The following is a 19,437-nucleotide window of genomic DNA, read 5'->3' as shown; positions in this document are numbered from 1 at the left end:
CTCCAGTAAACACTGAGACCTCAGTGCAGAGATAATTCACCTGTTTCATGTTTCTGCTGCGATCTGGTCCCTAAACACGCTCTGTAGAAAATGAAACCACAACCCAATACTACTGTCAAAGGTGAGGGTTAGTTTCCTGTCATGGATTATGGGGTAGACTTAAAGCCTCAGTAAACCTGCTGGGATTATTTTAACTTTCTGAAACAGTTGAGCTTAACAATGGCCAGCTGTGTAGAGGTGTACCGTAGGCAGCGTCTGAACATTTCTCTCAAGCTCATTCTTCAAACAACTACTTCTGTCACTTTTCATGTGTACAACAAAGTGCAATGCCTCCAAGGAGAGACTGGGGAAGTTCGCATTGTTATTCACATTTGTGCAATTTGTTGTTTGGAGACAACAAAGGCACACAAAAGACACAGGCCTCCATTTTAATCTTGCAAACGGGAAGAAAGGCTGTTTTGGTTTGTGTAGGTCCAAGCAGCACAAAGGCCCTATTTACATATGGTATTAAAGGGATAATTCAGAGTTTTTAAATTGTGGTTGTATGTGGTACTTTTAGACAGTTAATTACAAACAGTAAATGTCACTTGGATCAGTCTGGAGAAGCGGGCTGGAGTCTGACATGAAAGCAATCTACTGCTGTTGATGGGGTCAGCAACAAAAGTATTTTAGCCACCTAAAAAAATCAATATCAGTTTAAGCGTGCACTATATTTGGAATATTTTTATCTCTTCACCTTGCCGTCAGACAGTGGTTTCCGACAGAGAACTGAAGCTCTCTTCAAAGCCAGATTCCATTAGGAAAAACAGCAATTTAACATTGCCGAACACAGGAGCTGTTGGTATACTGCTGCCTTGATGAGTTAGTTTGTTTTACTGTGTGACTTTGACATTTAAAATGGTTAGTTCAGATTCACCAAAGTCACAAAATAACACACACTAACTGATCAAGGCAGAGGCAGACTAGCTGCTCTCATGTTCAGGAGGCTAAAATTACTGTATTTCTCAATGGAGTCTGGTGGCTTTGGCGAGAGCATAGATGGGAACTGAAGCTGTCAACAGCTTCCCCATCTGAAGGAAAGGTAAAGTGGTGAAAATATTCTGAACATAGTGTACACTTAAACTGATACGGATATTTTTAGGTAGTAAAATACATTTTGTTGTTGACTATTCAATATCAGTACAGTGTTTAGCTTTTGTGTCGGACTGCAGCCTGCTTCTCTAAACTGGAGTGTGCCGACTTAAATCGACTGAATGTAAGATACTGACTATGGATAAGTACCCCATACAATCCCACTTCAAAAAATCCAAACTACTTCTTTAAAATGTGTCTTGGGTGACAGGATCACAAGTGGACATCTCCTAAGTACAGGTGTAAATGCATCAAATGCTTCCTCGTGTCTCGAGATGTGATTGTTTAGACCTCGTGTGGAGATGGTCTGGGCCGCATGTGGGCACCTTTTTTCAGCAGCAAACTGAAGGACCGCCTACTCAGCTGATGTCACTGGATATTAGGCTTGTGCTGGTTTGAAAATTTTCCAACCGGTTTGAAAGCCAAATATCTAACCGAACCGATATATCAAATTATATACCTAATTTTACCACTGGGGGTCGCATTTGAGCTATTTTTCCCAATAAAAGCCCATTATATGTGTAATGCGCTTCCAATCCACTAGGTGGTGGTAATGCTGTATTAACCGCCAATACACACAAGGTTACACAAGAAGAAGAAGAAGAAGAAGAAGCAGAAGGACACCAAAACGTTAGGGCGAAGACAGTGGATAAACCAGTGATAATAGTAGTAATAGTTCAGTATAGTATATACTGTATAGTACAGTAGTAATCCAGTATCTTTGGTTTGGGCAACAAACTGAATGACTGCTGACTCCCTCGCACTTTTCCCCGCCCCCAATGAAATTTGATCTCTCGCAGCAGCAGCAGACAGCTGAGCGGAGCTGCGGAGTCCCTCTGCAGCCTCTGAGACAAACTAAACAAAACACTTGTAGGCTCCTCCACTTCATTTATAAACAAACATACACCTTATTACGTTGTCATAATGCATGTTACAATGCAAGATAAGTTGAATATAGTCCCTTGACACGCCACTGATGTGAAAAGATCTGGGGTCTCATAAATGAGCACTGCGTATGCACAAAAATAGGCCTGAAAGAGGCGTAAGCAGACTTGATGGAAGAAACTTTAACCCACACTTACAAAAATTTTAGAGATGGGAAATTGGTGATGCAGATAGTGAGGTGGAAGACTGATTGTAGAAACTATCAAATATTTTTGGCGCATGCCATTTTTGGCTTTTGTCTGTACATACATTTTTAGTATGGATCCTACGCACTGTTTTATAAATGAGACACCCTAGACACATGCTAATACCCGGTGTAAACAGGTTTAAAGTGTAAAAAGGCTGCTGGAGTTGAATATTCAGCAGACAGGAGGGTGTGGTGATACACTCTCAGCCAGCCACCTCACTGGTCTCATACCTCTGAACCAGCTGTGCTAATCACAGCAAGGTATAACAACAAGACTCATCAAAATTAAGAAACGGCTTCTCCAGGAAATCATGTTGTTGTCTGGATTGTGCAGAGCAGCACAACATGAGCACACAACACCACAGATCTGCAGCCAGGGGCAGATGCTTAATTAGTATAATGAAAAAAAATGGTTTGTTGAAGCCGTTAAATGATCGCATCAATCCGAAACTATGTCAGTCATAATTCTACTGTCTTTTACGTCGTAAACATTGAATCGTAACTGATGTGATACAACAGCATTTGCACAGTAATGCATTTCAAGGATAAAACACAGCGCGTGGCGAGCTCCTAATCCGATGTCTTCCTCACAAACTGGCAGGATACTGTGTGTGTGGTTATTCTGTAGCAGTTTGGTGTGATTTGCATGTAATTTAATCAAGTAAACACTGTGGCCGGTCGTGTGTAACGGCACTACACTGTGACAAATCAGAGGCTGCAGACTCATCACCATATCTGCTCCGTTGTGTTCAGCTGGCTGCAGGGATTAAATGAACTGAAAGAGAAACTTTTCACTCGGTACAAATCAGCTGTGGACAACACATACTGTAGGAATCACCCATTTTAATTCACACATCAATGTTCCTGCGTTAATCACATTAAATGTTATTCTTTTATGCCTAATTAAACACACCTACTGGCTGCAGAGCATTTCTCTAAACAGTTTATTTACATTTTAATCCATTATTGCAGCTCATTGATGTTTCTCGTACAGCGGGCAATCCAATCTGTGGAAGGCAAAGCTGCTCATTTATCATGGAGACAACTCTGACATGAGAAAGGGAGACTTCTGTGAGCTAGTGTGAAAATGTCTGGTAAAATGCAAATCAGCGAGTGGACTGATTTACTGTATGTGACAAAAAACAAAACAGAAATGTCAGTAAAATATCAGTGCACAATGGCTCTGCTTACAGCTTCCATTGTTGACTTTAAGCACAACACATTTCCACGTTTCATGCCTGAACTGCTGCTGGCATCGTCTCGGGTCAAAGGCTACTAGATATCAATGCGACTGACTCATGGAGTGTCAGCTGGAAACAACACAAACATGCAGATGCCATCAGTCGATATGATGAATACATAAAAAGCTGCTCACTCTACTGTGCTGTACAGTTACGAGAAATCAAGTAAATAAGTGCAGTTAAACATGCCGGGCAAGCGTTCTGCTGCTGATTATACACAAATAGGTCATGGTATTACAGATGGGGCCTTGCAGGGCATGGATGTATCCCAGGCTTGAAAATTAGCCAGCGAGTCAGCAGTGAATTACACCCCTGCAGCACTCCAGCCTTGTGTTTGTCCTCTGCTAACACAGCGTCACCGCACAGCAACCTGAGAGGCTTTGTGCTGCATCCAACACAAGTGTGATAACAGCTTCGCAGCTTTGTGTGAAACAAACTGAGAGTAACACTTTGCTATTTTCAAGTTCATTCAGGAATCCGAGCCACCATGCTCTGCTGAGACGGAAATAACGTTTGCAATCACAATATCACAACGGTGCGTATTTTTTCCACCATCTGTTCACGACTGCGGTGTGTCCTGTCAATCAAACAGTGTGATCAGCACTATGACATCTTTTTTCCTTCTGTTGTTTGAGTTGTGGGTTGATGATCTTTCCTTCACCGGTTCAGCCATGGTCAATACAGCTCAGGGGATTAATTCTGGCTTTAAAACAGACTGTCTGATGCCAGAACTCATGTTTCTACAAGCGGAAGAGCTCCTCTGACAGCTTTATATTTGATCTATTTCAAGGATTTTTCCCTGTTTTTATTCCCATTTGGAAAGCACTTTCATCCATGTCACTGCTAACTCTACTGTTGGTCCAGAGAGGGCTGTGTGGGAGTTTCACTCTGTCCCCCCAAATTAAATCCCCACTGTGCAGGTGCCCTGACAACCCAGTAGGAATAGCACTGGTGCAGCAGTGATTAATTGTTTTTAAAGTGAAGGAGTTCAAATGGGAAGAGCCAAGATTTTAATTACAACTTACATGATTAATAGCGTCTCAGCGAGCTGTAGAGAAGCGACGGTTTGAGCCGGCAACTGTGAATTTTAATGGTGACAGTTGTTGTATTTGGTAACCAAACCTGAGTCTGTAAACATAGTAGACGTAACTTAATATCACCAGATGGCTTCAGTCAAACTCTGAAAACACAACTTTTCAATATTTTCTAGCAGCCTCTAGCATCTCATGATAATGAGCCGTGGCTGTATTTATTCAGGTGCTGCTAAATAACATTTATTCTGTGAAGTGTTTTAGTTAATACACTCATCACTTGCTAGTTTTAACTATTTACACTTGTCAAAAGATGGTTAGACAACATAAGCAGTGAGCTGGGTAATCTTCAAAAACACCACCAAAGTTTCAAATCTTTTTCTACATACACAACAAGCTGGGTGATTGCCTAACGTCAGTTTCAGCGAGGTTAGCTAGCAGGCTGCTCATTGGGTTGTCTAAACAACAGACAGTTGGCAGACAGAGTCTCCTGTTAATATTCATTACACACATCATATCATCATTTTAAGCCGATCATATTAAAAGCTTTGAATCTGGACCTCCAGGATTCAGCCTGAGAAGCTAACGTTAGCTCACGCAGCTACACTGCAGAGCTGTCAAAAACATTGTCAGACATGACTTACCAGCAATTTGTCATTAATACCATAAGTTCGAAACTGTAAAGCTGTTGTGACTGACTAATATACACTGCCACATCGCCATAATACACACGCCCTTTTCGGAATAATGTTAAAGCTCGGGAGGCAGTTTAATTTTGGTTTCAATTGGCAAAAATCCCACAATGAACTTTGAGCATATTGTAATTCAAGTGTACTGAGAGAAAACCAGACGTCTGCACCTTCTCTTCGTTCTGTTTTTAGGTTTTAGAAAATCTAGCCCTTGATGGAGACTTTGGCCAATCACAGATCATGTCAGAGAGGGGACGTTCCTACTGGCTGTTCTACAAATGCAGATGAGTGTGAATGTCCCTTCGGTGAAAGCCTGAATCAATGGTGGAGAATCCTGCAGAGAAAGTTGCTATTCCGGCATTGGCAACAATTGCCTACACTGCAAAGCAACCCAAAAATGGGCGACGGACTTATCAAAAAGAGAGTTTAAATGAGAGTCTGACAATAAACAAAACACATGTCTATATCAGTGAAGTGTTTCAGAGGTGAAGAGAAAATGCTGTTAATAGTTTAGCCTTCTGCTAACCGGAGGTAAAGGCTCACAGCTACAGTTACAGCTCGACTAGGACATTTAACTGGACTACTGTCCTTGTCCCAGTATACAAGCTCGGGAGGGGAATCAATTTAGTGACAGAAGCATGTCTGACTCTGATATGATGGAGTTATGCCATCTTTCAGCTTGTTAACATTGGACCTTTTTCTGGTTGACCTATAACGTTACAGAACAATCAACGAACAAGTTAGCTACGGTTAGCTAGCGGCAAACTGGTACCATGGTGGACACTTTACAGCTCTGTAAATTTTGTCAGTCTAAAAAGTCACAGCTCTGGATATAAATTTCACCATGTTGTTACCGGGTTCTTCTGCTGTTACGCATCTAGTCCTATTCGACTTCCGGGTCAATGCCCGGGAAAGAAACTGTGGAGTATGCTCAGAGCGCCTCGGCCAGTTTGGGTCTGATTGACTGTATACATGCTGGAGTAATTTGACTCCCAATCGCATTATCAGGGTGTGTTAGTGATTTCAGTCGGACTATCATTTTTACATGTATTTTTAAAGTCTGGTTTTAGTCGGACGAACACAATAAATCAATTTTCTTTAACGTCATGTAATGAGGAGAGCGGGCAGTAGCTATAGAGACGGACCCCGTCCAGACTCCCCGCCGGATCAGCAAACTTTCTGTTGCTGCTGTTACACAGGTTAGACCTGGCCACCAGCCCGCTGTGACATCCAGCGCTGAACGGTTTGAGCTTGCCAAAGTGAAGTTGCTACAACCGCTGACAGAAGCTCCGTCTCTGGAGCTGGTGCCTGCTCTCCACCCAGGGAAGCAGTCCACAGTGGTGGGAAGTGAGGCAAAGAGTCCGCAGGGTGGCTTGCTTCTAATTCTTGCCAATGGATTGGCTGCAGGCAACTCTAAAATAACATTAAATAAATCAATGTATGGGAAACTCTGGGTGTCTGTTTAAATTTATCAATTTATCTGTTTAGAGAAGAAAAAGGTAGCAGGAGCGTTACTGGTGTCCCTCAAACCAACAGTGCTCATGGAAGGCGCACCCTGAGGAAAGTGCAAGTCGACAGTGTTGGTGTATTTTTAATGTTTCTAGCTGAAATAAAGGCCTTTTTTTATTTTTCAAACCATCTTGAGTGTCTGGACCTGGTTTATTCATGCCTTTTTTTGGTAATAAGTTTTCTTCTCTTTTTTTAATTTATTCAAAGGTTGACTTTTCTACCTCTATCTAATTCAGATAACGTCACAACAGACTCTTTGTTTAATACTGTTAACCACAAATTCAGGCCTGTAGTTTAATTCGTAAAAAATAATCACAATTAAAATTACAGTCACAATATTGGTCAGAAAAATCACAATTCAATTTTTTTTTAAAGCATTCAGTCCTCAAAGCAACAGCAGGGAGAGGTGACAAACATAGCCAAAGATGTTTGAGTGACATTCAAAACGAAAGTACCTCTGCCAGGTATCAAACCATCAAGTTTTTGAGGTGTCAGACAGGAACTTTACCCCTGTGCTTTGTCTGACAGCTTTACCTGCTACCGACTGTGAGCAACACCCACAGTAACACTGCATCTGACCTGACAGCAAAACACCTCATAAATATCTAAAATATCTACAACACAAAGCTGCGAGAGACGAAGACATATTCAGATCTTTTACATCCCTAAAACCCACAAGTGAATATAATGCTTTTATTCTCTCTGAATATGGAAAGTCCCAAATAAAAATCGTGGTTACTTGTTCTCCAGCTACAAAACAGTCAGCTGGGCTCCCAGAGGAAGTGAGTATAAAAGCCTTGTCTCACAGTTCACATTCACTTAGTATGGCAACAAACAAGCCCATAATCCCTTTTTGATGACCACACCCAACATCACAAATTCAAGTATGAAAATAAGACAGAGCAAGTACAGTCCTGTAGACTGATGTTCAGAGGTTGACCTCTTCTTGTGCTGATCTTGTGGGTGTGTGGAAGATTTACTGTGTGGTCGGTGGGCAATAGTTTAGTTTAATATTATATTTCATATATTTTTTTGCCACAAGAGCATCTTTTTTGTGATCTTTTAATGGAAAAACATGGATTAGCAGATGGATTACAGGAGGTAAAAGAAGAAGGAGATGCAGTCTAGCCATTTGTCAGACTGGAGAAGTTGAACAGCTGAAAACATTCAATGGCATCAAACAATCCGCTACAGTCTACCTACAATGGTCTGACTAAACTGATGCCAGGAGCCAAACATGCGGCTGTTGTGCTAACACAGCTGACAAATAGTGCTGGAGTTGTTACAAAATTGTCAAAGTCATGCATTATTTCCATCTTTTCCATGATTTATTTCCCTCTAAAATTCAACCTGATGTTGAAATCAAATATCAGATTTTTATGGTGCTTAATCACAACAGGAAAGAGATAAATCATCCATCCCTCCCAAAGGGCTGCTGGCTGGAATTGAACCCACAGCCGTTGTGGCAAGGACAATACCTTTTTGAATTGGGACGCCCACTCTAATCACTGAGCTACTGGGTGCCAAAAAAAACACTTTAGCATTGTTAACTATGTTAGCACCACAAGCTGTGCTAAGGCTGCTAAAGATGCTAACAGAGCTGACATAGTTAACAATGCTAAAGAGGTTTTGTGCCTCAAAACTGAGCTACTTAGGGTGCTTTCAGACCTAGAGTTGTCTTGCTTTGGTCTGAATCAGGGGCTAATTTGGTTACAAAGTATAATTGCCTAGAGTTGGTTCATGTTCTCACGGCAGCATTAACAAGCGGACCAGATCAAATGCCTTGTGTGAGAAAGCTGCTCTTGATTGGTCAGAATTTCCATGTAGGAAAAATCCAGGAAGTAAACCAAACGAAGAAGAAGAGTACACTTGCAAGATAAATGTGACACTTTCTAATGTCACAATGGAGGGACAACTACGCAGGTTGATTTTAGCGCTGGCCATACTGGACTATATTGCTGTCATTGTTCATTTTAGTCAAACCATACAGTTTGAAAACGAGGCGCAGCTCCAACTAGAAAACAATGTTTTGATGCATTGGATGTGCTGAATGTGCATATTAAGGCAGTACAGGAGGAGGTGCACATTAATAATCCTCCAGGACTGTAACATGCTCATGTTTAACCCAAACAATGTGTCATGTGACTGCAGCTGGTTCAGATCCAGGTCAGAACACGTTCTTACCACAAACGAACCGCACCAGAGTTCGTTTGTAACCGGACTGAGACCACCTCTTCAAGAAGGTCTCGGTACAGTTGTTTTGGTGTGCACCTGAGTGTGATTGCTGTGTTCACACCTGCCCAAATGAACCGCACAGAGGGGGCAAACGAACCTGAGTTAGATTGAACCGAACCAAACAGGGCAGGTGTGAAAGCACCCTTACTCACTGGGGTGACCTGGGGGGAGACCGGTGGGTAGGCACAATGTTCCAACAACAACGCTGTCCACTGCTATTAGCGGTAATCACCAAAGACATGGGTGGTGCACAGTGCAATGAACTGAAGAGAAGCAAAATAGACCTATGGACAGATGTGCAATGGTCAAAAATATTCTCTGTGTTTAACCGATTAACACTTGCCCACAACTGTGAACATGTCTCTGACTAAAAAAAAAACAAAAAACTATTACTCAGTGTTGCGGCTCCAGTGCATTCTGGTCGACTGAAGCTGCCGTCACCTGAATTATTGGTGCTGTTAACTGTTTAAACGTGGATTTCTAATTGTGTAACTGTAAAGGGAAACATCGACTCTTTGATTCATAGTTAGTGACACCATATTTGACACTGTGTGCTGATGTTATAAATAGCACTGTGGCTTTGCCGAAAATATCTCAAAGTGATCTGATGCTGTCAACATTTGACCCATTATCCATTAATATAAAAAATAGTCCTCAAGACAAAATAAAAACCATACATAATGCTGCCTTTTATCAGTTAGTGTTTCATAGTGATTTATTTTACTTTTGAAAGAAGTAATAAAATGTTCAAACATAACATATCTGCAAAAGGTTCACTGACAACCTCTGTTTCTTTTCTCTACAATATCCTCTTGCAATAAAATAACAACTAAAACATTATTAAACATTTTTTTAGTTATGTTGAAGCACTTGAAGCTTTTAGTAAAGGTTTAGGAAAAGATCATGGTCTTGGTTTGATATTGTTAAGTTCAACAGTGGCTTGAAGCACAAAACTAAACATGTTTATTTCATTAAACATTAAACTTCACAAACATTATTAAAATTTAACCAAAATTATCTTTTCCCAAACACTAAAGTGCTTTTGTTGCCTGCACACCTGGGACTGTGGCAGAAAAATCCTGTGCTGTTTATACCCACTATGCGCCCGGAGCACCTCTCTTAAATATTAAAAAAAATGTCTCTGAAAATTATCCTGAGCAAAAATAACTCCACTTCAGCGATACATTTATTTTTCCACTTGCCCGATTGGACAACCGCTCGGTTTAAAAGTCAGTGTCGATGACTGGCAACTCGGCTAACAGCACAAACAAGCAGACGGACATAGATGCCAATAATGGTTGTGAGAAACTGTCTGTAGAAACACTCCAGAGAAACACTCAAGGTCTCAACTCCACACTCTGCCAGCTTTCTCTGGTCACAGATCCCCATCCTCCGAACAGCAGGATGTATTAAACAATGCAGCTGTCTGCCTTGATCCACTCCACAGTTTGTCTCTGCTGCGATTGCTCGCCTCAAAAGAAACCCTCCTCATTCATCTTTTTTCCTTTTTTCTTCCCTTGTTGCAACAAATGAGAATCAGATGTTTTGCAGAGGAAGGACGGACCCCCACCCATCCTGCTTCGCTGGGGAGGTGGGACAGCATCTGCGTAATGTGCACACACATTGACAGGAAGTTTAACATTCCACCCAACTTCCATCACTGGCCGGCAGCTGAGGCTGTTGCACAAAATCTGGCAACATCTCTTCATCACAGTAAACTAAGAACTGGGCCCGCTCCATAAAAGCTTACACTCGACTGTCATAAATAAGTAGCAGTTGACATTACCTCTGGAAATTAATGCAGCAGGATTTATGTTATCACCTGCTCTTGGCTTGGCTCCGTACACTGTGAGGAATTTCTAAAGCTTGCCCATGAGGCTTAAAATTTAGGGCCTAGGCTTAAGAAGACATCCTCTGGTGCTGCCCTATAGCTGCCCCGTCAAAAAGCATGACTCGCCTAAACAAAGACAAGGCCCCTTTCACCCCGCAAATTCCTTGACAACTGCTGCAAGCTTCCTGCTGGCATTTGATATGCTCCATTTCGTTCCCATGACCAAAACTCCAGTCATGCTGAGGCTTTCTGTGAGCAGTTGAAGGCTCGTCTCACTGACGCTCTGAAGCTTTTCTGTACTGTGATGTGAAACGTCCCTTATTTTCCGCACTAGCGAGAGTGTCACAGCGAGTCAGAAGTGATTGAATTTTGCTTTCTATGCGCCTAAAGCGTGCAGTAAAGGCTGTGTGTCCTACGGCAATTACAAGGTAAGACAATGAGGAGCCACTGTGGGAGCTTGTGTATAATTAGCTTTAAACTAAAGTGGTTGGGACGCAACCTTTTCTTCAGTTTTCTGCGATGTCTTCTTTTGGTTTGTTTTCACTGAAGTCTACATAAAACCTTATGAGAGCTCTGCGGTCGTTTAAGTAAATAAGGACCACGACAACGGTCTGCTGTTTAAGGTCATACAGAAAAAAAAAAAAGGTCCTATCGCAAGAAAAATGGCTTTGAGGATGCAGCTCTTCAGTGCTACACTTTGACTTAGCGAGGCCATATTTACCCATCCAGTGCTGGAATCTGAACCAGCGACCTTGTCATCACAACCACACTCCCCTTGACTTATGTCTCGACAGTGATCGTCCACTGGCACCCTATATGAAACCAGAAACACCCCCCTCACCACCCTACCCCAACCCCCCCTCCTCCTCTTTGTCTCTTCAGCGGTGGGTCAAACTCACCAAGCTGACTCTGTTTTTCCCAGCATGTGGTTGCCAGGTTGGACAGTTCCCGGTATTTCTCCGCCAGTTGGAGTTTGCCGTTATAAAGGCGGGGTCGTCGGGCGAGGCTCTCCTCGGCCAAGCTCCGATTGGTCGTCTGCAGTATCTCTCTGTCTACTTGAAGGTCCTGAAACTGAACAGAAGTACAAAGTCAACAAATGCAAGATAAGTCTATCGTGCGTGACAGAGCTGTGTAGTTGTGCGTATGCTGCTGCTCTGAATTATGTACAGAATATTATGAAATTGTGTAAAACACAAGTGGATTAGGCAGAGATTTTATTTTGAAGTATATATGTTGACTCTTATGGGTGTCAATATGTTTTTATGTAATATCCATACACTTTTATTCAATAATGTTCTGTGTTTTCATAGGAAATATAGCGTTTTCTTTAATTTTACAAACTGTGTGTGTGTTCACTTAACTTCCTCTTTTCAATCTGGAGTTTCCCTGGAAGATGTGCATTTTCTTTGCTCTGGTTACATTCACTATTTTTGATTTATATTAGAGCTTCAACGATAAGTCGATGCACAGAAGATAAATCTGCAAGTATTTTGATGTTGGATCAAACATTTCAGGGTCCAGTTTGTAGGATTTGGCAGCATCCAACGGTGAGTTTGTGAGTGAGAGTACAAAGCATGTAGTAGAACTACAGTGGCCAACGCAAAAACACAAATGGCCCCATCTAAAGCCAGTGTTTGGTTTGTCCGTTCTGGGCTATTGTAGAGCAACATGGCGGACCCTGTGAGAGAAGGCCAAGCCCACAGGAACAGTGCTGGGCTTTAAAGCTAATTTAACGTAGAATTACAACTTCTGAGTCCGTCACGTGATGACACTGGGCCCGAAAAGACTTTTCCCATAGACTTTTGTTGTGAAAAAGACGACTGTAAATCAGTGGAAACATTTCTTTGGGTGTCACAACAATGTCCTGAAAATTATATCTTGATATTTTTCGGCTCTATACACGATATATATCTTGATATCTTTAAATCTCCTAAAAAGCATTTCATTAATGCTAGGACTGGAAAACAAGAACGAACATAACATTTCTGACCAAATATCCCGTCTGATGCTACAAAGTTTTATGGATGACTTCTGTTGTTGTTGTTGTTGTTGTTGTTGTTGTTGTTGTTTAAGAAAAATATTAACACAATGAGATTTTTGATCAATAATCGTCAATATTGTGGATAATGACTAAGTGGGTTAGGGCAAGCGTTAAAACAAATAGAAAAGTCTGGTAAGTTGATAAATTTACATCACTTAACTGTAATGCAGCCTTTAAAATGCAGGGGAAAAAAACACCATTATCACCATATAATATCACCAATATATATCAAAGATCTAAGACAATATATCTTGTATCTTAATAACAATATAATATCTTCATATTGTCCAGCCCTCATCACAACCCCTGAAAAATGACTAATTTCACTCGCACGATAACATTTCTAAAGTCTAGAAGAGACGCACAATCAAATAATTTCATCTCCATTCCAGTTAGCAGAGGGCTAAACCATAAGTTAGCTGCTCGCAAGTATCTAATGCACTCGCCCTAGTGGCCCCACAGTGGGGAAGATACGGGTAATTTCATTGCATGGAAATTTAGCTTTTTTGATTTCATGCGTCACTGAACAACTTTGATAGGAATGAAAGGGGCCTGCCTCCAACACTGTATTCAGCTCTCTTTATACATACATGGAGAGGACCTGCTCCGTATGTACATACAATCAGCTCATTCTAAGGTAACAAAAACACAACAATTCTTATTTTCAGGTGACTTTAAACTAGCAACAACATAGCTGTGAATGCAGTATACCAGTGCTGCTAATAGATGCCCAAAAATCCTACACACTGGACCTTTAAGTCATTTTTAAATAAATACTTAGATCAATAATGTGGGGATTTGTTGCTTTGCTATATCTATATTATTGTACATGGAATATCTCTGTATTTGGACTGTTGATTGGACAAAAGAGACATTTTGAGCTCTTGTTCATTGTGATGGACAATTTTTCCACTTTTTTCTGACATCTTGAAGACTAATTGACTCTGTTCATGGTGTTACAGAGGTGCAGAGGGCATTTATGCAGCAGGGACCCTGTGAATGTTTGTTTCTCTACAATTGCAGGAAAGTTATGTGGGTGCCTTGCAATAAATTGCTGAAAGACGGCCCCAGTGGTTCTTGTTTCCTATACAACAGAGTTAGACTCCAGCTGCATGAACTCAGGCACCCTGAATCACCCCAGAGCGGGGAGGAAATCACGGCTGGACTGAGATAGCGGTTTGAATCACTGTTTGAGGCAGACTACTTTATCTTCTGCTGCTGACAAATGGAGGCTGCACAGGACACTGAATCACCCAAAGGTGAAGTGTACCTGCTGAAGGGAAGAGGGTCAAGCAGTCACATTTTCAAGACAGAACAACCCTGGAGATTACACTGATGTCCTTCCAGTCAGAGGCCTGCTTCTTAAACCATCATCAGCATCAATGGACAAACCAGACTTCTACTTCAGCAGAGCCCAAACAGACAATGATCAGAAGGAGGAAGCTGCGACAACTGCACAAGTCAACACCAGACATCAATCTGTAAAGTAGGTCGTTTATTTATGACTTACAAATAGCCATTTTTAGTCGAAATCAAAGCATTTTGGAATGAAACCCTTTGAGCATTTGAGTTGGCTGAGCTTGAAAATTATGCTTTTTGGAAAGCGAGTTTTGAAAGCCAGAACTGTCAACGCTAAGGCAATGACTCTGACATATCAGTCACAGGAGTCATCTTTCTGCACAACGGGGACTTTTACTGCTGATAGTTTCTCTACATTTTGCTGGTGATACTTCTGGACTATTACTTAAAGCTTTGGTAGAGAGTATAATGTGGTTTCAACAGGCAAAAATCCCATAATATACTTTAAGCATATCGCAGTTTAAGTGGACTGAATGAAAATATTGACAAAGCATTGCAGAGACAGATAGAAAATGTTGCTAATAATTTAGCCTTATGCTAATCGGAGTGTAAGGTTTACAACTACATCTTCAAGTTTACGTTTATGTAGCTGGGGTGGCAGTAGTTCAGCTCATAGGGAGCATAGAGTGGTAGCTGGAGAGGTGCCAGCTCGCTTCCTGGGCACTAGGTGTTTGTGCAGGTTGTGTGTATTTCGGGCCTGTGTGTATATGACAACAGAGTGAAAAAAATTAATTTCCCCTAGGGAATTAATAATAAAGTATTAAAAAGTATATCAAACTTTAACTGGAGACTCAAATCACAGTGTATCCTCTGCTCCACGTTGCTACAGACCACTTCACGAAGAGAAGAGTGGGCAGCAGCTCCGTAGACGGACCCCCAGTCAGCAGCTACAGCAACCCAAGTCCCGCCAGCGCAAACCCCAGCTCCGAGGGACCAGACAGCCCCGACTCCCTGCTGGATCAGCAAACTTTCTGCTGCTGCTGTTACACTTAGATTAGATACAGCACTGCTGCTGGCCATCAGTCTGCTGCGACACCCGGTGCTAGCGGAATTTAAGCCACTTCAGATGCGACTGAGGGTCCATTTCCACTTTCCTCCCAAGGAAGCAGTCTACAGCTGCAGGGAGCAAGGTAAAGGGATGGTGGGGTGGATAGCAGCTAATTCTTGTCTCATTTGTGGTCTGATAAACAGAGAAAGAGAGAGAGCAGGGCAAGGAGGGGCTGAGGGAATGAGCTGCACCCAACTGTACAATGAAACGCTATAAAATAAATCAATGCATGTGAGACAATGGGTTACTGTATGAAGCACAGGCTTAGGACTGAGAGGGGAGTGAGGCGAGCTGCAGGAGGAGGGTGTACTTTCAATTTTTTTCCAGATTTCTGCCTACACTGGCTTAAAGTAGGATCTAAAATACAGGCTTTTACTCATGTCAGTATTTTTACATTGTTATGCTGACACTTTTACTCAAATAAAAGATCTGAGTGCCTCTTCCATCACTGTAATACAGGCCTTTACAGTGTGATGTAGCTCCACTGGTGCTTAATAAGTCTAATATATATTTCATAAAAATGTGACATTGGGATTCAAAGGTCACAATACAGGATGTTTATGGCCTCAACGTGCTGCTGGGGGAGAGAGAGATGGTGGTCTGGGTATGCGTAAATGGGGGGAGGGGTCACTGTCACTAGACCATAAGAAAGCTATAAATAATTCAGATGAATGCCACTCCCTCAAGTCTTGCCAAACAATACTGCCACTGCAGCGCTGTGAAGGAACAGTCGGTGTCTCAAACACTGTCTCAAAGCCACTTTGTGAGCTTCACACTCCAAATATCTGAATCTGTTTGACTATCACATCAAGTCGCAGCATTCCTGCGATTCTGCCCAGCCGGATACTTTTCCTGCTCAATTGCTTTCTTTGAACAGTCAGTCACTTAGAGCCCGAAGGCCATTTCACTGGGTCCAGCGCTGTACGGGGCATCTGTCTCACATTTTACGGGTCATCAAAAGGATGTATGAGTCCCAAGTTTAGAGGAATTTGCAGAATGTGCCCTGCAGTCAAAAGAAGGTCTGTCTGAGAGCAGAGAGAGATACCACAGATCTGATGTTCATTCTGAAAAATGTTCCTGCGAGAATAAAGATAACACAGCTTGTTTCAGATCTACAGCCCAATCATATGTCCTTAAACAGGAGTCAAAACGGACGCTCCATTTCCTGCTTTGGCTCGTCCACCCCGTTTATCAAACAACAACTGCTGCAGTCTTTGGGGAGTGAGTGTTTTTTGTGTTTTGATACACAGGCTGTAAAGCCGGGCTGTCACACTGTTTACCGACTCTGACAAATGACACTCGGGGAGCACTTAAGTGTTGGGAGTTCTGGACCGGAGACGGCAAGGAGCAGCCGCACCACTGTTGTTTTCTGCGGTTCAACATGTCTGACCACATGAAATACAGTAAATAGGTGTTACTCTTTTATCTGAAATGAGGCTCAAGCTTAATTAGGCTTCTGCAGTCCAAAGCCATCAATTTAACATTCAGGCTAAGATGAAATTGACGGGGTGCTGAAGTCTTTTCCATGAAAGAGAATTCTTCATGTAACACCAGGCCAAGTAGAAATAAAGGGCCAGCTTGATAAGTCTCTCTTTGCACCATGTGGGATGAGTTTAAAGCAGCTGTAATTCATATATTTTATTAAAATAACAGATGTGTAACGTGCAAGTTCTGATAAACCCACTCTGCACTACCTGCTCAGCATTAAACAACAGACACTCAGAGTTAGTGACTACTTAATGAGCTTCATGGTGCATTTAGTAGATATTGTTCTCAGGAGTTGGTCGAGACCAAGAGTGAATATCAGACTTTCATTCACCACGTTGACAGAAACACAACTCAGGATAAACGCTAATGTTGCTCTGTGTCTGCTGGAGGGGTAAATAGGCAACCACTTGCTAATACATCCATCCATCCATCCATTTTCTGTAACGCTTATAAACCTCTTAAGTGCCACGAGGGGGCGGGGGGTTCTGGAGCCTATCCCAGCTGACACTGGATGAGAGACGGGGTACACCCTGGACAGGTTGCCAGAATATCACAGGGCTGACACATAAGCCCCTTTTACACTGCCTGTTCAAGTTATTTTGCCTCGCTGTTTTGTTTTGTTTTTTTAATAAAAAGGTACAGCCACAGAATAGGAGGACAAAGATGGGGCAACAAGCTGTCTTGCCTTTATGCCGACAGTGAAGGTAGTAACAGTGCTGAATCAATGTGTGTGTAAAGGCCCTGACACACCAAGCCGATGGTCAGTAGTAAGTCAATGTTGAGCCGTCGGTGGGTGGCTGTCGCCATAGTTGGTGTGGTGTGTCCCACACCCTTGGCTTTTTTTCGGACGATTCAGTATGTTGAATTGCTGTCAGAGACAGAAGTGAGGGGTGGTATACCCTGGACAGGTCGCCAGGTTGCCTCGCTGTTCTTTATAAAAGGGACAGTGACAGAATGGGGGGACGTTTGTCTCGCATGCAGCGGAGGGAGCAACAGCAGTGAATCAACATCTGTGTAAAGGCCCCGACACACCAAGTCAAAGGTCAGCCACCGGTCAATGTTGGACCATTGGTGGGCATCTTTTGCCCTCGTCTTTGCGGTGTGGCACTCATTGACCTCTGTTGGCCCTTGTCAGCTTTTGTTCGGCCAATTCAGCATGTTGAATCGGCGTCGGAGATGGTGGAGCACTTCAGTGAATAAAAATCACTCTAATTGGCTGTTCAGCTCAGCGCACGAGAAGAGAAACAGAACTGAGGAAAGTAAACAAACAGCCAAAGTCAAGAGGTAACAAGACCAAAACAAATTTGCTATGTGAAGTAAAATTATTTTTGGTGATGGTTTGTGTTATTGATCAAAGGCGCGGGGCAAATATGCTTTATTCTTTCAACACTGGAATGCATTGGTAATGTGCTATCTAGCTTCATGACATTCTTCCGGTTTCCCTTTTTGAATGATGAATACAGACTACCGCCGTCTGCTGGTGTGGAGAGTTATTTCTTCTCACGCAAGTGCAAAACTTGCTGCTACTTGACCTTCAGCTGTACTCTTTGCAGTGGTCATGTGCAACTTTAAGGCTGAGACACAGGCATAGTGAGGTGACACGACAGTCGGCTTTTGTCGCCACTAGTCCTTTGTTATCGGTTTGGTGTGTCTGAGCCTTAAAAGGGACAGCTGGCAGGACAGGACCATGGACAGGACGGGTGTGATGTTTTGACGATGTATTTGACAAGCCCTTAAGTGCGAATTCAAAGAAGACGAACAGCAACTGAAAATGTCTGCAAACTGGGGAGTCGATGAGGTCAGGAAGCTCCTTACCCTCCAAGCAGAGGGCAAGATCAACCCCTATATAACAGGGACAGTAAATAATCGTCACTGCAATGTTCGGCCATTGTTATTGTTAGCAAGCGCTGCCAGACAGCAACAGTTAGATGTCAAAATAGAGGCTGATGTTGTTGTCAGACCCTTCACGCCAGCATGCTGTCTAAAACAACACACTGGGGCGGTATGATGTCGCCATTGTTTGGTTCTGAGTAAAAGAAGCAAACATAACGAAGGGTCTTGGTGCCAGCTCTGGAGACAGACAACCATTCATGCTTACATTCACCAGTCATCAGTTAACCTAGCCTGTATGTCTTTGGACTGTGGGAGGAAGCCTGGAAAAAACCTGGACAACCAACGCATGCTCTCCTCATTTATCTCTAAATATTCCCTTTAATGCTGTCTACACACAAGCAGCTGCTCAATGACTTTTCCTTGACAAAACAGTCTTAAAAGGATTCATTTTGATTTTAATCTGGAACTATCTGATCAGAGAATAAATAAATGAAATTACAAATCCGACCAGGCTTTCAAGATCATTTTTTTGTATGTTTACTAAGTGCTGCAGACACATTTAGGTCTGTATCAAAAACATTTTGAGGTTTGATACCGCACTGGGCAATCTGATGGGGTACAAGGGGGGACGAGGGGGGATGGCATCTAGGCTGGTGCCGGTTTGAAAATTTTCCAACCGGTTTGATTTAAAACCAAATGTCTAACCGAACCAATATATCGAATTATATACCTAATTTTACCACTGGGGGTCGCATTTGAGCTATTTTTCCCAATAAAAGCCCATTATAGGTGTAATGCGCTTCCAATCCACTAGGTGGCGGTAATGCTGTATTAACCGCCAATACACACAAGAAGAAGACGCAGAAGGA

At 42.4% G+C, this 19,437-nt stretch overlaps 1 protein-coding gene across 1 annotated transcript in view; it reads right to left on the bottom strand.

Moving 5' to 3' along the window:
- The window catches only part of vps37d (VPS37D subunit of ESCRT-I), a 59,555-nt gene that overhangs the window by 34,634 nt on the left and 5,484 nt on the right, over nt 1–19,437 (bottom strand). Inside the window, exon 2 of the mRNA XM_050039129.1 lies at nt 11,699–11,870. Within this exon, the coding sequence (XP_049895086.1) occupies nt 11,699–11,870 (172 nt within the window). The remainder of the gene's footprint in view (nt 1–11,698; nt 11,871–19,437) is intronic.

Source organism: Epinephelus moara, chromosome 3 (genome assembly GCF_006386435.1).
Source record: "Epinephelus moara isolate mb chromosome 3, YSFRI_EMoa_1.0, whole genome shotgun sequence".
Taxonomy (NCBI): domain Eukaryota; kingdom Metazoa; phylum Chordata; class Actinopteri; order Perciformes; family Serranidae; genus Epinephelus; species Epinephelus moara.
The sequence above is the reverse complement of the archived record's forward strand: the minus strand, read 5'-3'. Positions and strand labels throughout refer to the sequence as shown.